This window comes from Netta rufina (assembly GCF_964035555.1).
Source record: "Netta rufina genome assembly, chromosome: 7".
Taxonomy (NCBI): Eukaryota; Metazoa; Chordata; class Aves; order Anseriformes; family Anatidae; genus Netta; species Netta rufina.
Window position 1 is genome coordinate 3,189,240 of NC_140130.1, and position 24,365 is coordinate 3,213,604.

Below are 24,365 nucleotides of genomic sequence, written 5' to 3' on the forward strand. Positions count from 1 at the left end.
TCCTCTGTGGCCCATAGGGTTGGTCCATGGACCTTTTAGGTGCCACTGTGGAAACGGGATGAAAGCCCTAAGGGTACGAATGTTTTTGGTAGGGCTGAATGAGGCAAGCAGAGCTGACTTCCCAGGTCGGGCCCGAGCAACACTGCCCGTTGGTAGCAGCTGGACTAAAGCCTGGTGGAAAAACCCGATTTCTCTCAAAATCGCGGAGGAGGGGGGTTTCCCTGCCCTGAGAAGGGCTCCAGCCGTAGGCAGGTGGCGGCCCCATCCCGTCAGGGAGGCGAGGGGCCGGGCCGGGCCGTGCCGGGCGGGGCGAGGCGGGGCCGGGCCGGCAGCGCGGCGCTTGTGGCGGCCGCGGCCCGCGGGGCCATGGCGGCGGGGCTGGAGGAGGCCTTCGGGGCGGCGGGGGAGTTCGGCGGCGGGCAGCGGCGCCTCACCGCCTTCCTCGTGCTGCTGCAGGTGGGTGAGCCGCCGGGGGCCGGGCTGCGTGGAAGGAAGCTGCTTTATTTTTTTAATTAGCCGGAAATATCACGTCGGTGGAAGTGATATTTCACGGGGCTGTCCTTACACAACGCCCGCAGCCCTCCATGCAAACGTGGGTCTGTCGCTCCCGGCCCCGCTGTGAGAGGCGTCCTCCTGTCAGCGCGGTGCTGCAGGGGGGATTCAAGCACTGCTGGGGGGAAGGAAGCGGTGCTGCCAGGTTGTGGCTTTGTGTCTGCAGCTTGTTTCTCCGGGTACGTTCAAGGTAAGCGTCTGATAAAACAGCTGTGGAGCCCTCAGTGCAAGCCCGCCACCCCGAGATGCTCCCTGGACGTTCAGAACTGTCCCGCTGATGGCAACGTGCCAAAAATGATCACCGAGACCTAAGGGTGTCAGTTTAAGTCAAAAGAAAAAAGTCACACAAGTTGGAAGGCATTCACAACATCAAAGCCATAGGATGCGTGAATGTGCTTACAAGGATTTCTCTATGAGAATCTTTTATTCCTGAACTTCCTAGTTTTCCCAGTGATCAGGCAAGGGTTACACTCGCTGCAATGGAAAGAACAAGCAGAAGTTCAAAAACAAATGCAGGAAATCTCCCTCACATTTCTAGTACTCACTGACTTGTCACTGCAGGTTGTATTCTTTGAGTAAAGTAAGTAAAAAGATTTATTTTATTTTTTTAAAGAACCTTGGCCTTACGGTTAAATCTTAGCTGTGAAACTGTGCTGAAGTTCTTAATGCCTTCCTTTCTTATCCCTGGCTAAAAAAAAAAAACAGCAAAAAAGAGATAGAACAACTCTGGAACACACGAAGCAAGATGAAGCAGTCACTGAAGGTGCATCGGTAACTTTGGAGTGGTGCCTGTTGCTTCCAGCTGCCCTGATGATCAGGTCGTGGGCATTTAAACACAGTAGACTGATAGCACTTGGTTTGCGCTGCTGAATGAAGGGAAATTGTGCATTGTTAATTTAATGAAAAGCTTATGGTATGCCAACAGAAAGGGTGGTTTCTCTTTGGGACTGTTCAGGGTAAGTGATGTGTATCTTGTTTTAAGGTATACGTGGCTTGTCAGTCAATGCTCATCGTGCTGGTGGGAGCCATGCCTGAGTATCGTATAGACCAGGAAGGAATTCCAGCGAGCAAAGCTGAGCTTGCCAAGCATATCCATTTCACGAGCAACTTCACATCTATCGTAACTGAGGCAAGTACTTCCGTCGCGCCTGTTTTTTCTTTTCTTGGGATTTAGGCCACCAGTGCTTGAGGAAGTTGAGCAGGGCTTTCTTGTGCTATTAAAAATTACTGGAACCATCCATCTGGATCTTCTAATTTATTCTTATTTTGTTTAAACTGAAGTTTTATTATTAAATTATTAGTTGGGTTTTCCTAGTGTAAAACCAATACACTTAGTAGGTTCGTTAATTTGTTTTCAGTTTTCTTCATCTTCACATGTTTTTGAAAGTCATTGATAGTGAGAATAATCATTTAACTACTGTTTATAACTCCAGAATTTCGCATGAGATCCTCCTAACGTCTCTTTTCCACCAAGAAAAGCTTCTATTTGTCATGTCTGTGCAATCTGTGATATGTATTAAAGCTTTCCTCTGGAGTTGTTGAATTAGCTTCTCAGAGAAGATGCATCTTTAAAGATGAAAACGAGCATGAAAGGGCAGTATATGCACCACATGTCTGGGTATTCTCATGGACAGTGAGAGTGGGAGCTGGAACAGATTGATGTTCTCTGAGTGGGACAAAAGCTTGACCCTTCATCCTCATGCCTTGCGAATTCCACGCAGAAGGCTGCGTTCGCTTTTTGCTAGTCCCTGGGCTATAATCAGTCAGGGAAGTGCGAGTGACCTAAGCATTGCTGCCAGTGCCAGAAAAAAGATTGTGTGGGTGGCTTGGCTTCTAGCGTAAACTGTCAGAATTCTGCTGGCTGGGCTCTTGGAGCGGCTGTCAGTAACTTGCTAAGGCAGGATAGCTCTTGGCGTGGCTGGTGCCCAATTTTTGCTTCCTTCCCATTATCACGAATGTGACTGTGTAGTGTTTATCTTGGAAAAATGTAATGACTAAGAAATAAGAAGGAATGTTACGATATTGGGTCATATCCTCTGTCAGAAACAGATTTTCTTGATTAGCGTAATTTCCAAAATCACCCTTCAATTTGAGACTGTCAGCAGGATGCACGATATGGAGTAATGCTTAATTTACAGTCAGAAAAAAAGTAAATTTAATACTGTATTTTAAACGTAGGAGTGAGTGTGCCTATTTCCAAAAAATGTAGTGATTTTGAAGACTTCCTAAAAACAAATAAACAAACAAAACTGTTCCCATTCATTTTAGTAACTGTTTTTTTATTACATTGTTAATAAATGTGTATATATATTTTCATGTCTTAGATGCTGGCCAGCATTTTGCTGGATGTTAATGGTCTAGGAAGTAAATCAAACTGCTGTAGGGATTTTAAAGAGCTAGAGGATGGTCTGTTATGGTGATAGCAAAGTAGGCAATGTTATTGTTGGCAAGCTGCAGTTAATTTTGACAAATATTTAACCAGTTCCTTCTATGCCAGTAAAGTAGATGGATGCATTCTTTTAAAAGATATATTCTTCACAGATTATATCAGACTCAGTAAACTATGAGCATCTCCCAGTCACATACTAAGCAGCAGAAGCAACAGTTTGCAAATCAATCTTTTCTCTCGTCATCTCCTGAGAGGAAGCTGCTTTTATAAAATTTATTTCCTATATTTTGCTGACGTTACGGAGTTTAAATCGTAAATATTTTCAGTTCTGTTCTGGCTTGGCAGCAGCACCGTTCTGCTCTGAAGCTCAACAAAACTTCAGAGGAGCTCTTAAGATCTGGTTCAAGAAATAATCACTATAATCAGTTTTGGCGTAACTAAGATTTTGTAAATAACAGCTCAGGGTTTGTTTTTAGAAAATATAGTTGTTTGAGTTGCTTCTTGGATTGCCATCAGTTCAGTCCCCCTGCTTTATTTAACAGGTGATACTTAGGAAGGTGAGTTAAGGAAAATATTTTACATTGGTGTATAAATCATCCTTTAATTTTGAGAAGTTGAATTTTACAACCATATCTAGGACCTGAAAGGCTGTTTTCTGTCTCGTATCCGTCTGAAACACTGCAGATGAGAACTGGGAGTTTGAAATTTGTATGCTGTGGCGTGCTAGCACAGAGGAGGAGGACTCACGCCAGCAGTGCTCTGTGTCTTGGAGAGGACGCGCTGCAATATTTTTATCCCAGATGAAATTTCCTGAGGATTTGTGCCCAGGAATATTTTATTGCTTAAGCCTCCTCAGAAAGTTAAGAAAATGTAAGTTTTGTGAGTTATGTCTTTATCTGCCATAATAGGGTGGAATCTAATACTATACCAAGAAAGTACAGTAGTAGGAAAGTAGCTGCAAGTGCTGCTGCGCAGGAGTTTTACCATCCCAGAGTATCCAAAAATACTCCAAAACTCTGAAGTGTTGAAACTGGGTACATTCGACTAAAGTGAATGCTGTTAAGTCTCGTCCTACTCCTGCAGTCTGCTGTCTTGCAGGCTGCTGGATGGGCAGGGCACAGGTTACCAGAGTGGTGGGACAGATAGAGCCACGTCTTATCTCTACGCTGCCACTACGAGAGTCAGGATTGATGAATGAAAGCACAGGTTTCTTCAGATTGCTCTAATTACAAGTTTCTGAAAATGCCTGATACTCTGTGGGGATCTGTATTAATTCAGGGTTGAGGCTGTGGTGTGCTGTGTAGGATTCTGGTCATATGCCTCTTCCCTGATCCCTGTCACCCCTTTTAATCCTTCCATTTCTTAAAAACCAATCAAGCAAACAAACAAACAAAAAAAAAAAAACAACACAAAAACACTAAGTGGTATTAGGATCCTTCTTCCTTTAATGAAAGGAAACGCTGCAGATATCATTTAAAAAGTCAGCACAACATTGTTTTGGTTTGAATACTCATCCCCTTTCCTGTTAAGTTTCCTTGCACATTACATATAATTATTAAATATTTCTTTCTGTAAGGCTTTGCAGTGAATTAGTTAAATTGTTTTCCAGGAACATGACTTGGGATATTCTGATCACACTTCTTTCCCAGCTTCATGATGTGAGCAATATCTGTAAATCCCAGCAGCACGTTTCTGTTGCTGCTGATTGTTGTGTGTAGCAGGGGGGCTGCACAAGCCAGCTGCGTGCCTTGCCCCACCAGGACATATTTTGCTTCCTACTATTTCCCACCCACTGTCAGTTCATGCTGTTCTTTTCTGTAGAACAGATTACTTTTGCTTCAGTTTAGCTTTTGCATGAGGTAGAAAGTACATTTTATAAAGAAACCCATCATTTGTTTCTAACTCTTCTTTGTTTGGTCATAAATGTGTGCACACAATAAAATACTAAGAGGTATCCATGAGCAGTTAATAAGTATTTCGTGAAGTTCTTACAAAACAAGTCATCTTTAGGACACCTTTCCATACTCCTTTCCTGCTTCTCTTTAACACGTGTACAGTGCAGGGCAACAGCATCAGGAATTAGGGCTGCACAGCAGTAGCAGTCTCAGTACTAAAAGCATGAGCATGCTTTATTCTTGTTAATGAATAATTTTTATTACTTGTTCACTGAAATAACTAAGCTTACGTAGAAATGTCTGAGCAGTTTAAAAATTGAAAAACTAATTTTAACTTGTTACTTTGTCAAACGGGAATGGAGGTGAAAATAAGTACTTTTCGAAGAAATATCATCATAATCTAAGCTTTTGACTTGGTAAATTTAGAGGGAGATGTCTGTTAGGGAGGAAAAAATGCTAATGCTGGCCTATGCAGCAAACCTGGAACAAAAAATGAATTGGATGTAAAGAAAGCGATGGGAAATGGCACCAGGAGAATTTTGGTAGTTGTCCTTGTTTTGGAGAAAGCCAACAACTTGCTGTTAATACTTAGGACAATAAGAAAATTCTTTTATTACAATTATTATTATTGTTTTTGATAGTGGTATCTAATTGAACAAGAAGCCTACAAAGTGAGCCTTGCATCATCCCTATTTTTTGCTGGATTGCTTATTGGAAACATCACGTTTGGCCCTTTGTCAGATAGACTGGGCAGGAAACCAGTGTATATGTCAGGTAAGACTGTTAAAAGTGTTCTCATGTGTTCTGCACGGATAACAACATTGCTGGTTTGGCCCTGCCTGTGGGCCACCCTGCCGTGGCACTGATACGGAGTGCATGGTCTGGTCAAGTATTTCGTCTAGAGTAACACAGCACTAAAATTGCTTGATATGAGTGTGCTCAGCAGCACAGTGGGCTCTGGAATATCGGTGACAGATGAAAAATAACCAATTTTCGCAATGACTTTGCTATTTGAGTGCAGTGCTGCATGCATTGCCTTGCCATTTTGCACCCCAATAAAAAAATAATCACTTTTTGGGGGAGAAGATGGGGGAGAATCTGAATTTCTTTAGAGTGGATAACTTAGGTTCTGCTATTTTGTTTTCCAGCTGGGCTTGCAACAGCTGGAAAGGGGTCACTTTTAAAATTACAACATTGTCTCAAGGAAACCATATCTTTGTTATTGTAGAGCTAAAGTGTAAGACTTGCAGATGGTCGTAGTTTTCCCATAGTATGATTTCAGAAAGCCAAATGTGACAGATGAATACTGTAGACTCATTGCAGTCACTGTGCTCCATGCCTTTCTTCTGAGATCAGGCTGCATAGCATAAGTACTAATGTTATTTTATTCTCTCTGCAGGTCTATTTTTTGATGTCCTTTTTGGGTATGTTACAGCATTAGCTCCAAATTATGGCGTGTTTGCAGTTTCACGTTTCTTTGTTGGAATTGTGAATGGTGGAATGGCTCTTGTGTCTTTTGTCCTAACACAGGAATATGTAGGAAAATCATTTTGGTCATTTACAGGTGGGATTTGGGAATGTTTAATCATTATTACTCTGCCAAGTGTTGTTCTGACTGTCAATACCTTACTTGCTACAAATTAAAAAATATAAAATGTCGAGTTAGTTAGGATGTCAAATGAGCATGGTGCTGATTCATCGAAGATCTAATTTTTGTGCTTAAATAAGGAACATAGGATTGGGTTTGCCTGATAAGTAGCAAAAGTAGGGTTTTTAAGTGGTGTCCTGGTCTGTCCTAACTGAAACCACGACAAGTGGGTACACTGATTCCAAAAATTTCCTGTATTTGTGCATTGCATTACACTGAAAAAAAAAATAAATAAAAAGGCAGATCCTGCCAGTTCTGAATGGTGCTGTACAGTATCTTGGGAAAATATTCTTCAAAGTTTTCTTTGGAATTTCTCTGACCACAAAATGATTGTGGTTTTTACTTCTATTGGATGTGCTGACCCTCCAGTATTTTTAAATGTCCTTTTTCTATGCCACTGCCAAGACTTAAAGTAAATTTAACACTTGCGTGTTGTGCTGTTTTAAAACTGAAGTAGCTCAGACTGAAAAACCTTTTCAGCCAGCGCAGCATGGGGAAAAACTCGGTCCAAGTGCTGACTCGCTGTGACCGTGAGCGTATTCCTCTCTGTTCTCCAGTTACCTCATTCTGCTATTTTCTCATTTCTCCTCTGGACTCTTGGGGATGTAGGAGGCAGTTGTGGTTTGTTGATAGCTTTCTGTTTCAGTTGTGTTTTTTCAAGTACTGAGTTTTCTTCTCCCACATTCACTTTTTTGACTCACGTCATCTCTCTCCCTCCCCTCCTTCCCCCTTGCCCTTGTCTCTATCTCAGCTCTCCCCAGCCTTTCTCCCTGCAGGGCCAGCCTCCTGAAGGACCGACGAGACAGTCCGCTTCCTGCCGCTTGTCACTTTAGGTGCTTTATTCTAGTTCTGCTCAGCTGTTGGCAAAGAGGTGCTGCACAACTGATCAGGGGCCGAAGGAGAGGAAGCTGCTGAATGCTGCTCAGCAGCGTTAAAGAAGCTCTCCTAGGTGCTGCCTGTGAACTAGGCTGTGTGTGCGATAGCTGAGAGCTTCGGGGTTAGTACGAGACCTCCTGTGTTAGCCTGCAGAAGGTTTGCTGGTAGGCTTTTGGAATGGAAGTTGACCCTGTGTTTTTAAAGGTTTTATTTACACTTGTTCATCAGAAGCTTGCTGTAGCGTACCTCCGGTTTGCAGCTGTTGATATACTGACCTCAGTCCTTGTGTTTTCATAGCTTCCTTGCAATTTCTGTTCCAGCTTGCCACCTCTATTCAAGATTATCTTAAAGACCTAAATAAATCAGTTGCAATGCTTCCCCTTCCTGTCTTTGGGTTTTCTCTTTGGTCTGTAGGTTTTTGTTGGTTTCTTGATCTGTTCTATGCACCGCCCTTTATTTTTGAAAGGAAACCAGCCCTGCTCGCCTTCCCCCACTCACCCAGTTATACAAAGGCGTTCGTCAGTAGGATTGCACAATACACTTAAGCCAGCTGGTTCACAGAGTGCCATAAAGATACTGTAAGGATTGCAGTGCTATTTTATTTAGATCTATCAAGGGATAGTGATCTGAGGTTTCTACTTAAGTTTGGTTTTGGTTTTTGGTATCTGTAGTCACTTTTTTGCTCTTGTATTTCCAGGTTCATTAACTAATTTGACGTTTGCAGTTGGCATTGCTGTTTATGCTTTACTGGGTTACTGTGTAAGAGAGTGGCGTCACCTGGCATTGGTATCAAACACTCCAGGAGTCATCTTCCTTCTTCTTTCGTTGTAAGTAGTTCCCGTGCATTGTAATGATAAAAATTATGCACTGATTTAACGGTTATTTTTCTTATCATAGTTCAGAAGAGCGGTATAAACGAGGATGATATTTTTCTGTATGTTTTTATGAACCAAGCAGAAGAAAATCATGTAGCGAAGGAGGAAGCATTTTTAAACAAAGCAGAAGGTCAGGGCTACCCGGAAGAAAAGTTTGCATTTCTGTTTGCTGTTACAGTTGTGGCAGCCAGCATTGCGAAGAGCAGCTGTATGCCAGCTGTCTAATAAAGCTTGATTACAAATCTGCTTGGGGAAGGAAAGGCCTGCCAGAGGCCGTGAGCTGGAGCATCAGCCAGGAACACAGCCTCCTGCCAAAGATGGGTTTTGGTGCTTGAGAAGTTTTGGAATCCCTCCTAGAGGAGGGGTTTTAGAATTAATTTTTAAGACAGGCATGTGTGCAAAGGGAAATAAGTGAGAGCACTTGGAATTGTGTTTCTAGTGTGAGATGTCCTGTATCTGCATGTTTTTGAGGTCCCTTGTGTCTGTTTCTGTCACTATTGCATTTGCATTCTCCTTTTTAGAAATCCTCCATAGACATTGTTGTAAAAAAGGTTATGAAATATAGCAGTATTTAAAAAACTGAAGGTGCTAGCATTGTGTTGTTAGAAAATATGCTTTTAAAATACCAAATTATATCCTGTGTACACTTCTGATAGTTAGAGCTTCAGAAAAAATAAAAGCATTATTAGTGTAGTAGGTTCTCTAAACTTGTCTCAACATGACTGAGTGCTTTGACAAGCGTTTCCAACTATCTTTCTATAAAGTTAACCGTATATTATTATCAGAGTATGTGGAATTTAATTGTCAGAACAGTGTAAATAAAACGTATTTTTCTGAATTTTGCATTGGTAACATTTGTTTTGCTTTGATTATTGATTTGCAAAACAGGGAGCTTGATTTTAGTGCTTTGCTCATAGGCACAAACTTGTCTTCATTGACTTTCTTTCCTGTTAGTATGCTGCCAGAATCCCCACGATGGCTGTATTCCCAAGGGAAAACTGCAGAAGCTGAAGATGTGATGCAATATATTGCCCTTGGTAATGGAAAAGAAAGATTAAATCTAAAATTAAAACCAAGTGCAGGAACTTCACTGAAGGATGAATCGCCACCTGGTATACTAAACTTAGTAAAACACCCAGTCCTTCGGTGGCGAACCATCATACTTATGTACATCTGGTATGTAATAACAAGACACTGAGATGCTGTGAATGAGTCAGACATGAAGAAACTGTTAAGATTTTCATCATTTTCTCTTAAAAATGCTGTCCTAAAACTAATCATAAATCTGTCGGTTAATGAGGGCAGACAGTAAACATCTAAAATGGTGTATTGTAAAGCTGATGTTTCATTATTATTTCTGTTGCAGTTTCAGTATGTTATTTAGAATCTGTCTCAAAGCCTGCTAAGAAATCATCTGGTGAAAACATAATATTTACTTTCAGTGAAATGAGAAGCCAAAGCAGAAATTGAGAGGATATATATTTGAGCCGGTTTCAGTTAAAAACTATATGGACTATATGGAATAGAGATCTGGAGTAAGAGTTGGAATAAGTGTAAGAAATGAGATATAAGAACACGTGGGTCAGTGCAGGAAAACTAGGGGCGATATAAAACACAGGTAGCATATTAGGTGCTGTTTTTGCTTTTGCAACTTGTGGAAAAAATGATGTTAGCACAGAAAGATCAGCTAACTAACCTAGAAAAAAAAAAAACAAAGATCATAGAAAATTCCAGAAGTTATGCTGTGTATGTGTATGAGCATTTTTTTTTCTCTTTCACATCGTTCACTTAAATAGGAACTATTCTCTTTGTCTTATTTCTCCTTTTGGGCAAAATAAGAGCCTCTTCTTAACGCATTAACTGAAAATAGCTAATCTATAACTTGGAATAATTTGCCTTTTAAATCTTAACCTTTAAAGATTAGATATGCTTGTAATCTAACTTTTATGGTTATTTTTAGGTATGTCTGCAGCTTGGTATACTATGGGCTAACTTTAAATGCTGGTGAATTAGGAGGAAATCTTTATTTAAATGTGGCTCTTTATGGCCTTGTGGAAGTTCCAGCCTTTCCACTCTGCATGTTCTTTATTGAGAAACCTTGGTAAGAAAAACTTCCTTCCTAGTTTTCTGCATATATTTGTATACAGCCTAGAAAAACTTTAATGTTTTTCTTGGGAAGATACTTCACTGTTTTTCTAAACCAGTTGATTCTTTATGGAGTAAGTCAGCTGCAGGGGGTTCTGGAGTTGATATTGAAATGGGAATTTAATTTTCTGCCTTTTCCATTCTTTAGTTTTGTTTGTAGTTTGAATTACTCAAGGCATGGCATTTTCCATGATTCATGTTATTAAAAATAAGTTTGGTCTTCATGGAGAAAAATATGTGTAGTTCAGTTATTTAAGTATCTATAGCTTGTATATACCTATTACTTACTTTGTTTAGAGTGACTTTGACGTACTACAAAGTTTATAAACGACAACTGAAAACAATTTTTAGCATTGTTCATTTTTACTTAAATTTTTCAAAGAGACCTTTGAAGGGTGAACTGTTCAGTTACCATGAAGGCATGGATGGTGGATGCCCATGTCTTTTCATACTTGACAGTATTTGGAGGCCATCCTTTGGTTGGGCACTTCTTTTTTCTTCCAGCGGCTGGATAGTCAGTGTCAGGGCACAGAGCTACTTGGGGTTTCACCTAACCTTCAGCTGGAGCGTTTTTGTAATGGTGTCTTGGTCTCATTGAGATCAGTGGAAAAATGACTTTCTTCATCAAGGTGAGGATATCACATTTACAATTTGTTTGGCAGTAAAAGAAGCTGTAGGCTCTGCCAAGCAAAAAATAAATAACAAAAAAAAAACAACACCAACCTTCACCCAAAACCTAGAAAACTTAAGGACATTCATTTAAACCACAAACAGCACAAATCTTTTCCTACATGTTAATTTCTTTGTATTTTGAAATTTTTAGTTTACCTGGCAAAAGTTTTTTTGTTTGTTTGTTTTTGATTCTTGAAATAAGGAATATGTAGTTTTGTGCACTTAATGGGAAAAAAAAGGTGGCAAGCCAGCTGCTCTGTTTTTGTTCAGCTGTAGCGAACAGTTCCTTCAGGCACAGCTGTCTTGTTGCAAAAATATTTAGAAGATTTTTAAAATAAATATTTAGTTGCTTGTAGATTAACTGCAGTTCTTCTAATTAGGGATAGTAGATAGAAGTAGCTGTGAGAATTAATGAAATAATGAGCATAAATAGTTCTTGTACATGCTTGCAAATTGATGCTAAGGATGTATTTGTAGGCCTATGAAGGTGATTGTGAAATATTTAAGTATGGCAGATGTAGTGATGGGTTGGTGTTTTTCTATCCTGTCTACTTCTTTTTTATTTTATAGCTCTAGGTAGTAGAAACAACCTTTACTTATTTCTGCATGTATACTGTTACATGAAAAAGCTTACAAAGTAGTTTTGCTTTGTTGTAACTGCATATATTCATGTCAACTTGTAAAAATACAGATGAAAAAGCTCAAGAAGTACTTCTTAAATTGTTATGATGTTGGTGTACATGCACTGTGATACCTTTCAGTGGCAAAAACAAAGTCTGTGAATTCCTGTTGCTGAAGTAGATGGGTTCTTATTAAAAATCTGGAAGTTGGTCCTGTTATTAAAAATCTAGATGGGTTCTTCTTAAAAATCTAGAGGTAGGAAAGCATTTGTGGGAGACCTTTGGTACACAGAGCTGGGAGAAGTGTAGGATTTTAAGCACTTAATGTGGTAGGATAGGTACACAACTTAAGTTGCTGTATGTTTCAGCTGGTGTTTTGCAGAGGGATTCAAAATATCCTGAAGGACTTTGTTTCCGTCTTTATCTGGGTGCTCTTTTCCTTCTAGGTCTGGAAGACGTAAAACTATGATGTGCTTCCTGATATTTGCAGGATTTGCCTGTATGTTTACCATGTTCTTACCAAAAAGCTCTGGTAAGTATGTAGTGCTGCCAAAGTAGGTATTATATTGTTTTGTCAGCTTTTATTTGAATAATGACTATTTCCTGACTCTCCCCTCCAAGGCTGGTCAGGTAGCCAGGGTCCTGTCTGTGTTGCTTTTAACCTCTTGTAGACATAATTAGCCCTTACTAGGACCTGTTAATTGACTACGTTTGTCTGACTCCAAGCTCTTTGCTCTCAGAAGGTCAGAACAACCGATCATGTTCAGTTTCAAATACTGACACTGCATTCATTCATCCCTGTTAATCAGTTTAGCTTAAAATGTTGCTTTTAATAACAAGACTGCAGGGCTATAATTTAGTTAGATCTTGTTGGTATGAGGCACGAAGGTTAATTTTACATTTGTTTTAGTGGCATGCAGTGTTTTTAGAAATATAAACTGAGACTTCTGAATTAAAAACTTAACTCATCACTTAAAAGGAAAACAAAAACAAAACCCACTGAGGGTAAAAACAAAACAAAACAAACACACGCTTATTTTGTGTTTGGGACTTAGAAATAGAGGTTGCAATTGCAGTATGGAAGCCGTGGGATGGCAAGAAGCTTGTTGTCTTTCTCAGCTTTGTACTCTACTGCTGCAATGTGCAGTTGTGAGGACAACTCTTGGTAACAGAGTATTGTCAAATATTTCTGATCTCAAAAGATATATTTTTTCTGTCATCATTAGTGACCTTCACGGGTTTCTTTTTCTTTTCACGTTTCTTTCCATTTCCAGTGCATTTGTTCTGTAGTAGTATGTACCTTAACCACTGAAAATGTAGGTCTAAATGACTAACAGAAGTGGCCACTCAGATTCTGGTTTTCATAATATTGCCTCGGTAGAAATGTTTTAACTTCACCGGTCTGTTAACACCATAGAGCACCAGTGATGTGATTACAAAGTAGGTTTCTTAGGTTGTGTTTATCTTTAACAGATATAAATGCTGTCTGGCATCCACTTCAAATTAATTGCAGAAAAGCGTAAGGGGAAAAAAAAAAAAAAAAAAAAAAAGAAAAAAATATCTCATAATCCTATTTGCCATGCTTGCGCTAATTGAAATCCTCAGACATTTTGTTGTTCCTTTTATTGAGACCATCTCTTTCCTGTTCATACTTCTCATTATATATTTAAAAAAGGGCACAAAAGAAAAGCAGTAGTGACTAATCAGGATAGGGTAGTAATTGATAAAGAACTGCTAAATTCCAGGAAATCGTCTTTTTTTTTTTTTTTTTTTTTTCAGTTGAGTTGACTTTAATCCCATTAAAAGTTCTTATTTTCCTTTGTGGTAAGAGTAATCCTGGTTCTTGGCCCAGAATGATCTGTATCTCTCAAGCAGAAAGAAATTCAGCTCTGAGCATGATGAAGATGAGTCACTTCCGTGGATGCATCAAGGGTTCAGTGATACAAATATCGCATTGGGAGCTGCTGAGGGAGAGTGGCAGCGGAGGGGGAATTGAGCTGGAATGTTATTTTCTTTCAAAAGCTGCTGTAAAGCAGGAAGACTTTTCCATTTTGTGTTGCTTTATACTGTAGTAGACAAAGCACACTCCTAGCCCAGGGCTCACTCACTCAGAATTTACCTGGCTGTACTGAACACAGCCATAACCTTTGGTGACTTCCATTGATACGCTTTCGACTGAAGAAAGCAAGCTTCCAGTTCTTTAACTCAGTTTTGTCTCAACCTTTGTTGATGTCGGGTACTTTCTTTTGTGCTGAGAACTACCCTTTCCTTGTGGATACTTTTTCTAAAGTAAACTTGAAGACTCCTTTAGTCCTAAAGTGCTGTTTAACTGAACTTCTGATAAAGATGACATCCAGAGGGAGAATCTACATTATGACACTGCGAATGAGACTTAGTGACATTGATGGCATCAAACCCTGATCACTAACTCCTGTTCTAGAAACTCTTAAACATCAGCACTGTTTGTTACCATTTTACCTCACTGTGCTGCTCTAAATTCTATAATAGAATTCAATTAATAGAAGATAAGTCTTCAGAAATAAACTCAAATGCTTGAATTTAGTCAGAACTTGCAACTTTGTCTTTGACCAAAGTTTGCAAAAGTTGCACTAACTGCAGTATTTCAGACAAAATTGCATACATATTGTTACTACTGGACATTCAAGTGAGAGGATATTATACCAAATAGAAGGGAAATGTTAAAGAAGCTGCACTGATATGCTTGGCTGGATCTAGCAAATGACCTATAAATAACTGGTTGCCAGAATCCCCATATGAGAGAAGTGCATTCCTGCTTAGTGGTGGTACATATGTAGAGAAAATAATAGAGTGTTGCGTAAGAGTTGCTAAATATATTTTTTCAATGAGGAAGATGCAACAAATGTCTGAGCTTACTTACAAAGGATGCTGACGTGCAGTGAATTTACAGTGTGCTTCTAATCCTGCAGTAATTCCCCATGCAGACAGCCTTCAGCCTCCCCTGGGGGAGTGAATGTGGAGAAGAAAGTGCACTTTAAATTCACTCCTGAGCTTCTGGGTGCTAATTTCTCTGTCTAGACAGACTCTTTTTCTGTTTTGATAGTAAGACCAGAACTTCCTAAGTGCACTAATGCTATATTTCGCATATGTATATGGATATACAGCGTTTAACTTAAGTCTCCCTGGGAGAGAAGCAGTACATTTTAAAACACATTTGAGAATTACAGATCTCTTCTTCATTGCTTCATGTTTGGTTGATGAAAGAAAAGGTATGTCCCGGCTTCGTGATGGCAGCCAGCAAGGCTTTGAAGAGCAGCTTCGCAGCTTTGCATCTGGCAACTGTATGAAATACTTGAGTTCTTACTGAGCAAAAGGAGAGCTTGGGTGAAAAATATTATATCTGTTTGGCATGAATTACAGAAATAACTGCAAAAATGCATCACACGAATTAAATCAAGCTTCTGGATTTCAGTTTACATACAAATGAATTTCTGCTGCAGTTGAAATAAAGTTTGATTTGACCAGATGACTAGAATTGAAAATATTCAAGGGAAAGATTTCAAGGAAAAACAATAGAGAAGCAATGCGATTTTCACATTACTTAGCATCATTTGATCCAAAATGAAACATATGCTGAACTCAGTGCTGGGGAAGAGAATCTGAAATGCACCTAATCAGAGCATTCATCCTTTTTCAAGTTCTAACAATAAATAAATTCTCTACTTATTAAAATAGGTAGTACAAACATGATCATATCCCAAGTCAGAGTAACTGGAGTCAGGTTTTTGCAGAATTTTAAAATATCCACTCTGGTTCGGTTAACTAAAGGTTGTCTATGAGTCAAGGAGGCTGCGTTAGCATTCATTCTTCAGAATTACAGGGCTGCTGCTTCTCAAGTGCCAACAGGATGTCCCTGGGGAGCAGATAAGCTTCTGAGGTGAATCAAGTTGTAATGGTTTTAATTTAATATATTAGTTAAGGAGATTTTATTGTCTGCTTGTGCTTGTCAAAAGATGCAATTATGTGGTAAGGTTCTTCTGTCTGCAGAGCTGGAGGCCCTTCCTTCTGCAGCTATAGTAGTTCTTAGAATCCACCCACCCCTTAAAAAAAAAAAAAAAGTAAATGTTGCTTGTCTTGTCCCTAAATATACCTTTACATATTTGTTCTTCTGCTAGCTTTTATGCTAGTTGGGAAGAAAAGAAGTATGGTTATTTGTGTGTGTGGCTTAAAAAAAAGCACATAGATTAAATACTGTTTTTGCATGAAAGCCTCTTAAAAAGGACCAGATGCTTTCAACGTTGTGTAAAAAGAGTAAGAAAACAGTGTTTATATATTATTTTTATAAGATACCATTTTATATATGATGATACTTTTTATATAAAATATTTATGTATACATATATATATTATCTATATAGTTGTATGTATATGCTTAGAACTTATTTTCTTTTTCTTGAAAGGTTTGCTCCTCAGTCCCACTTTGTTAGCTTTGTGTGGAAAAATGATGGTCAGCGCTGCTTTCAACATTGTCTATATTTATACATCTGAACTCTACCCAACAGTACTGAGGTAACTGAACAGAGCTTGGAGGTAAATTCAAAGCCTTTCCATGCGCAGTGATCCTGATTGCTGCTGTGATTATTTTGACCTGAAATATCAATATGAGTTCTTTCTTTAGTTGAGACAGTTTGTCTCGGCTTGAAAGGGCTTCTCCTAGTACTTCTGTGTTTTGCAGCCGGGTGCTTTCTGGGGTGGTTTCTGGCAATCTCCACTAGGGCTAAATCAGAACTTAATAAATAAATAAATAAATAAATAATAAAGCAGCCTTCACGCTCTGCAATGGTATGTGCCATGTTTCTCATTTATGCTACTGATTTGGGAAGTGAAATTATTATAGGTTGCAGAACTGAACATACTGATGTGATGGAAGTGTATGCTAACTTAATTACAAATATAGAATGCGTAGTAAGGACTACTTACAGTGCTTCCGTGTACTTAAATTTCCAACATAATTATGTTTGTTTGCCTCTTGAAAAACAAGTGCTTTTATATATCTCTTAATTAGGTATTCATAATGCAACTCATTTCATACTTTCTGCATGGCAATGATTTGCTTTATAACATTTAATTCATGAACAAGCGGGCTAAAACCTTACTTTATTTTTCATGTTCCTAACGAACTTTGTAAGGCTGAGCTCTCTCCTTTTGTCCCGAGATAAACCTGAGACAGGAAAATAAATGCCTCCCAGTCCTGTTATCCTCAGCTGCCATTTCAGCTCCATGTGGTTTTCTGAATGATACTCCAAGTACACGTTCAGAGTTTGAGCCATATTGCACTAGTTGCTCAAAAATAGCACGTTTCAAAAGTTGAGCATTCCTTTCAGAGAGCAGGAAAATGAAATGCTGAGTGGAGTAGGAAGGTGTCCTGGCTGGTAGATGCATCCTCTAGCATCTAAGAAGTATTTCTAAGGATGGTGACACCCTTCACTTGATTCCAGGAAACTGGGGCCTTTGTGGGGAGAGGGGCAGGGAGAGTGGGAGACTGCTTGGATGGGCTTTTTATTTCTTTTGAAGTTCACCGTTTCCCATATGTTACAGAGGCTATACTGTGAATGCAGTTTTTGCAATAAAACTTGTGAGGATGGAGGTGGATTGGCTGTTGCTAGCTATTCAGCTTGTCATCCTTGGCAAAGGTTTAGCTTTAATATACAAGTCACAAGCATGCTGACTGAAACTGCATTTGGAGGTTTGCTTGCGTTCTCTCAATCCAAACTTCTGTGTCCTTCTGAGGTCTCATTCTTGATTTTTTTTTTTTTAAATGATTATCGTTTTAATTATTTTTATTATGTTTTTACTATTATTGTTTATTTTTATTGTTTTTGTTTACCGTCCCCTCTGCTTTTCTGGAGTTGGGAATTGAGAATCAAATCTGATTTTAATTTCTCAGCTTTTCTTTGTTTCACTGTGTTCTTGTAATTTATGTTAATGCCTTCTGAAGTTCCACTGGTGTTCAGGGCCAAGTATTGTACGTGTCTAACTCATACCTAGCTGGAATTGCAGTAGTGTCTCAGCATCTTTGAAACTAGATGTTAGTGACAAGGATGTTTGATTTTTTTGTTTGTTTGGTTTGGCTTTGTTCATCTGTGGAATTGCTGCTTCATTTGAGAATCTGCACTAGTATTGTGGTATAAAAGTCACTGCGTGTCAAAGATGTGGAATGCTAGTAGACAGAATGTGAGTTTATGTAAATGTAAAGTTCAGAAAATCATCAGCTTCTTTGAGACAGATTGTGCTTAATAATATGAAAAACTAATACGTTAGACAATATGAAAATTCCCCACATGTGGCACATTATACATTCAAAAATGTGTTTGTTATCTCTCTGGTATTTTAATTAACTACAAATATTAGAGTTAAGGCAAGAACAGTGATGGGAAAGTGGTTAATTTTAAGATAAAACATCAGCACCATCTGGTGGTCTTTGTAAAGCTTTGTTGTGATCCCGGCATTCCTCCAGCAGGGAGCCTTGCCACGCCATGCGATGAGACATGTCCCATTTCTGAGGTAGAAGAGAGGAGGTGGAATAAATTGGTTTTGTTTTTTTATCCAATTGGATATTGTGCAGAGAAGTTAAATGTCTTCAGTAGTACAACTCCTTACTTTAACCTTCTAATTACTTCAAGCATGAAGACCATGCTAAGCGTATTTTTTTCCTGATACTTGGTACTTGGAGGAATGAGGAATGCATCTCGTGCTAGAAATGAAGTGCTGCAAACTGAAGTGTGCACATTTGGGGCGTTTTTCCTCCCTTCTTAATGTGTCTTCAGAATACCTGTTGGGGAACAGAAAGTCAAAAATAGAAAGCATCACTTCTGTTTTTTGAACAAAAAGGAAGGTTATCTTGCAGTGTTTGGAAACAGAATGAAATCATAGCTCTAGTAATACAGATCTAAATCACAGTTAGTTGTTTTTTTTTGGAGAAAATGGTTGCAAAGTTATGCTATCCTTGTACATAATGTGTACAATCAGAGTGGGGGCACTGAACTGCCTAGGATGTCATCAGAAAGCGTATATGCTTATTTTCACAGCAGGGAAGCTAACATGTTTTTTATTTTTCTGTCAGTGGTTTCCCTTCTGCTCTCTGGCTTTCTCCACAAGGAGCGTTCAGGTGAACAATCCTTGGTAAGCACAGTGCAGTGTGCGAGCAGCAGACAGGCTTTTGCACCTGTGCGGGGCTGTTTGCTGTGCAGGCAGTGCTGGCGGAGCAGCGCAGCTAGAGGGGTGCTGCGTGGCAGATGGATTTAGCCAGGCAGCTGCAGCAGGACTAATTGGCTTGAGCAAAGCCCCGGGCTGATGTGATTACCCTGGCTGTGGAGCTATTTTGGCTGGCATTAGCTGAGCGCTGTGCTCCGTGGTGTGGTGGGAGCGAGGGCAGCAGTCAGGGTTAGCAGGGGAGAAGCGAGGCAGCGAGGTGAGAGCGGCGGTGGGTGGGCAGCTGCCAGCAGCTCAGCACCTCCTGGATGCTTCCCACAGCTCTTGAGCAGGAATGCATCTTTCCTCCGGGTTGCCATAACATTGTTCTGCATAGCCCAAACTATGCTGGGTTCTGGAGTAATGATGTCCCAAAGTCTTGTAACAACTGTTTGCCGTTTGCATTGGAATTCAAACAAAATGTTTTGCTTGTATGATCACCTTTTGCCATGCTTCCTCCCAGTAGGAAAAAAGCTGGCATATCTCTGGGTGTTGACAGACTTAAGGTTTGTGGGAAGGATGCTCCTAAATGGATGGTTTGGATTACTGACTGGAATCTCTCATCTCTTAGGGATTTTGACAGAGGGGAGGAGATAGGACTTGTCTTTTGGGGTTTGGATCGATGTTGCTTCAAAGTGAGGAAGTGTGGGTTGCTATTTTCCTTTTCCCAGGAGGATGTGATGAGAGAATAGGTTGCTTTTCTATTTATTGTTACACTCAAGTCACTAGCTTTTCATCAGCTCCTTCCATCATCTGTTTCCCGTAACCTGTGCAAAGGGCCATTAGGAAGGGTGGTGGATGTGGGTGGTTTTGGTGCTCTGGTGACCCGTGTCACCTCTCTGCTTGTCGTCTTTTATCCTGGCGCTGTCTTCCTGTGTTCAGAGAAGGAAAAGGAAATGGGCTGAGGGGGAAAAGCTCAGCTCAGTCGTGTGAGAGGAAGAAACTGGGAGATGTGGGAAGGAGAACAGCTGCTGTGAGCCGGTTCTTGCTGTCCAGCGCATGAGCGCTGCCAGTGTCAGTCTCCAAAGGAAGATTTTTAGGGGTGATACAAACATGGAAGGTTTTTGCATTTGTTCAGCAAATGAAAGACTTTGGGGCTTTTTATCCATTTCTTAAGGAGGGTCCTGCCATCCTAGGCCATGCTTTATTATCGTTTAGTCTAGATGAGATTGTTTCAAACCTGCCTGAAAATGGAAGGTTGTGCAGAATTCAGCAGTTTATAGCGACGCATCTGGGCAAACGTTTTCAAGCTTCAAGGTAGCATATACTTATTTTCTGTGTGGAGGTGAGCACTGACTCTTTATCTCTTTAACCTAAGGCAACAGAAGAGATAGGAGATGCCACTTGGGTTGTTCTGTCCGAAGGTCCTGCCAAATTGTGAAATGGTTCCCCATCCAGCACAGGGATGTCCAAGTATATTACCCTGTACGGTAGGCCAGAAAACCTAGCTCTGTTCAAGCTGTTGTGAAGGACTGCTTTTTGTTAGGGTTTTGAAAAGGTGTGACGGACCTTTTAGCAGTAGTAGAAGATCTTGAAGTAACCGCTGGAGGGCTTTAAAAACTTATTCTTTTTAATGTTAATACAGTCAGTAGCAAACTAAACAAAAGACAAGTCATTTCTGACAGTGCTACCACACGTTGCAGTTCTGTGTTCTGAAGCTGCGTATCTTTCATCCTTTGTTTGAAACAGAAATGCTGGCTTGGGTGTCTGTTCCATGTCTTGCAGATTTGGAGGCATTCTGGCTCCCTTTGTGCCATCTATGGTAAGACTGATTTTAATTTTTATATAACAAACGTGTTAGGTTCTCTCAAAAGCATGTTGCTCATTTTGGTACCACATACGTCTATGTCACTTGAGAAGATATTTTCAAGAAAAAAATAAATCAGCTTTTAGAAATGATGAACAAGATGTTTGAAAGTACCTAGTGTATTACCCTTTGTGGAAAGAATCTAGTTACTCTGTATTGTCTTAATATTTCATCTATTAGTGAAGTGATTACCATGTAATGCTTTCTGTACTGCTGAGGCCCACTCTGTAGCTGAATGCTTTTAGCGTGTAAACAATTAAAGTTTCCATGAAGCTATTTCTGAGAAATTACATTTATTGGGTTTCTTTGTTTTATTAGTACACGGGTAATTGCACACATGGAAGAGTTTTAGCTTTTCAGTGTTGACTGCAGTTCACATGGATCATGTATTTTAAGAGCAGGAAATTGTGATGTTTTTCTGTTATGGATTTGTAATTTCAGAAATCTCTCAGCCCTTCTGTACCATTGGTGGTGTTTGGAATCAGTGGGCTGTCAGCAGGATTCCTGACTCTCCTTCTGCCAGAAACACTGAATAAGCCAATTGCAGAGAGCATTGAAGATCTTCAGAGTCCCAAATACAGAGTGCTTATAAATGAAAAGGCAGAGTATTTTTTTTTTATGTTGTATTCCATTTTTCTCCCTTTATCTTAGGTAAACCATAATTTAGCACATATTGCCTAGGTTGTGCCTGAATGGACTTGCACATGAACATTTAAAAGCCATCTTTCTCTCACGTTAAATGGAGATGAAATTTATTCTTTTTGCTTGGCTTTTAAAGATGTGAAAGGCTAGATGCCTTCACATATATATATGTATTAAATTTTATGTAAATCAATACTATTCTGTTTGCTTAAAGAAAATCAATTTTAGGGCAATCTAAGATAATCAGGGACATCACATTCAATAACATGTCTGTACTCATAGTAAAACAACTAGATGTATTTTAAATTACTGGATTGTGCCTTTTTCTCTGTCATGATTTGTAATGGAATATAATCTAGAATTAATGTGTATTTGAGGAAATGTTTAATCCATTATTAGTCCTCTTGGTTAGAGCCATTTAAAGCATTTTCCCGTTGTAGATAGACATTAAATAATCTTTTGAAATGGGAAATTGAAGTTTTGTTTGTTTCAACAGGCAACAACCACAGAATAGAAAATGGGAGGTATATCTACTAAGTTGGGGAACAGCTTCATAGAGGAATTATTTTTTTTAAATAATAAAAAGTTAAAAGAATTTCCTGTAACAAAGAAATCATTAACTTAGAACAAAGGAGGCTTAGTATAGATAAAAAAGAACACATGCTTTCCTTGTGGTTTTTCTTTGTGCCAGTTTGTTAATTATCTGGTTGTTACTATATTCAATCAGTTCAGTCATATTACCCACAGTTTATGCTTACTGTATCTTAATCCACGTCAATACTGCATACAGCTGAAAGGGGGGAAAAACTAATTTCTGTGCTTTTTGAATGTCATTTCACTACTTTTTTTTATTTTAAATAATGGATTCTGTTTTTCACATTTAATAGCCTACAAAATTGGACAAGAAAAATAAGACATAATCTGTTTTTCAGTAATTATTTTTCCTGTCTGACAGGCAAACCAGCTGGAAGAAAGCACTTAAGTTTCAGAAGGTCTCCCTGTGCTGAAAAAATGAACCCTCCGTTGAGAAGGTGCTGTAACAGCTGAAGGGCAGAGTCTTGCTGTATATATCGGAGTGGAAAAGTTGGAGGACTCGTGTATAATGCTGTTAATAGCATGCTGAACAGTTTTATGCGAAGGCAAGTTGAGAAGATGGAAAAAGTTGATCAAAGCTTGTGAGGAAAGGAGTGATTAATCAGTGCTTTAATGTAATGACTTAACAAAACGATACTTTGGACTTCTCTATGGCTTCATAAATGAAGAATTCAATTAATTTATGTTACAAAATATAACTGCTAGCTTCAGATAATAAAATGTTGCAACTGAAGTGACGTGTATGATGTAAAATTCAGATGGCCTTACATATTCAGACAAGCTGTAACGGTCAAAAATAACAGCAATCCTGGATATGCTAATTTTCTCTACCAGGTTTTTGCCTGTAAATTACAGTATACCTCATTGTGTAGAGACCAAAGATTTTCATGTAGTTGGTCTTTGTATGCCTAACATAGGAAGACTGAACAGGAGATCTGAAAGGAGAATAAATGAGTTTCATTGTGGGAAGAAATATTTTTTTGATACAGTTGAAAATGAAAAGGCATGTAAAGTTAAAATAACACTATATGGGAAAAATGGTGTCAAGCCTTTAAGATGGGGAAAAGGTGCACTTAAAGGATGGGGTGAGTAGCCTTTTAGTCAAAAGGTTATTAGCTCCAGCTGTACATGTGAAACTGGAAATTACTGAATGTGTTATATATTGTATAATATATGTAATAATATATAATCCAAAATTATATAGATTTCCCATGTGACATTCTTTCGGGGGGAGGGGATAGTTTGCGTATCATTTAATATATTTATGGTGGAATAGATATATCAAAAAGGTTACAGTTACAACAGCCAACACAATTTTGTTATTTAAAAAAAAAAAGTTTACTGTTTGTATTACAGAGTGCTGCTGTCACCAGGACGTTTACCAAGGCATTTTGAAGAATACTTCTATCATTTTGGTTTTGGTCTATTATTTAATGAATCTGTAAGGAAAATGTTACAGAAGTGCTTGTGTATTTTGAGCAAGTTTCACAGTTAAATAATAGTTCTGCAAATAAGTGCACCCATGCAAATATGTGTGCGTTTTACGCATGTATGAATATAAATGTACGTGTGGATTGCTCTGCCTGGATGCCACGATGTATTGCACGTAGGTTATCTGTGTGTGCTTTACAAACAGCCAGATTAGGTCCCCACGAGGTGAAAATCAGCTGGCAATCAGAACACCTAGATAATGTTGACATAAGGGTGGATTGCGTGTGCATTTATTTATTTTCTGGGGCTGCAGCTTGATGGCAAACGGCCTGTAGAATATGCTGCAAACTTGTATCATTTATTTACTCATCATTTTTGTAATGTTTCACTGTGAGGAACTGAGTTGATGATTTTTTTCTTGAATAATATTAATGCTTTCTGTTGCATTAACATTTATAATCATAGAGACTAATTATACCACTTCTAAAGATAATTGGGTCAGCAGGGATATGGTAAAAAACAACATCTTTTGTTACTGTTCACTTATTTTATTTTTTTCATTATAACTAATAAAATTTAATATGGAATAGAACAATATACAGTTGTATTCCCAAAGCAGAGACAAGACTCTGGAGCAGAAGGATTGTGAAGGATTATGTGGTGAGAATCTGTTTCTTCCACATTAAATAAATCAGCCTATACCAGAGCTTTTTGCCTCTGCTGTTTATTCCTGAGGGGGGGGGGGGGGGAGGGAGTGGGGTGGGAATAATGGGAAACAAAAACCAGGAAACAAAGATCATTTGCATTTTGAAGTGCTTATTTTCTGCTTCATTTCACCTGGAATTAATGATTTCTTTACTTAGGGTGACTTCTGTGAATTTGGTGGATTGATGACCTACCTGAAGTTCTTTTTGTGTGTGTAGGCTGTTTGCATTGTTTGGTACCTTCATCTCCAGCATCCAAAAGAGAATATGAAGGGGAACATCAACT

At 39.1% G+C, this 24,365-nt stretch overlaps 1 protein-coding gene across 1 annotated transcript; it reads left to right on the forward strand.

Moving 5' to 3' along the window:
- Nucleotides 1–366: 366 nt before the first annotated feature.
- Nucleotides 367–24,002, forward strand: LOC311211157 (solute carrier family 22 member 15-like; the record flags this gene model as incomplete). Its single annotated transcript, XM_084289706.1, has 12 exons — nucleotides 367–456; nucleotides 1,535–1,681; nucleotides 5,478–5,610; nucleotides 6,236–6,400; nucleotides 8,058–8,187; nucleotides 9,190–9,411; nucleotides 10,196–10,336; nucleotides 12,119–12,204; nucleotides 16,111–16,219; nucleotides 20,591–20,663; nucleotides 21,150–21,308; nucleotides 22,306–24,002. The coding sequence occupies 12 exons, from the start codon at nucleotides 367–369 to the stop codon at nucleotides 22,330–22,332; spliced, it is 1,482 nt and encodes a 493-aa protein (XP_084145832.1). The 3' UTR covers nucleotides 22,333–24,002.
- Between the last annotated feature and the right edge of the window lie 363 nt (nucleotides 24,003–24,365).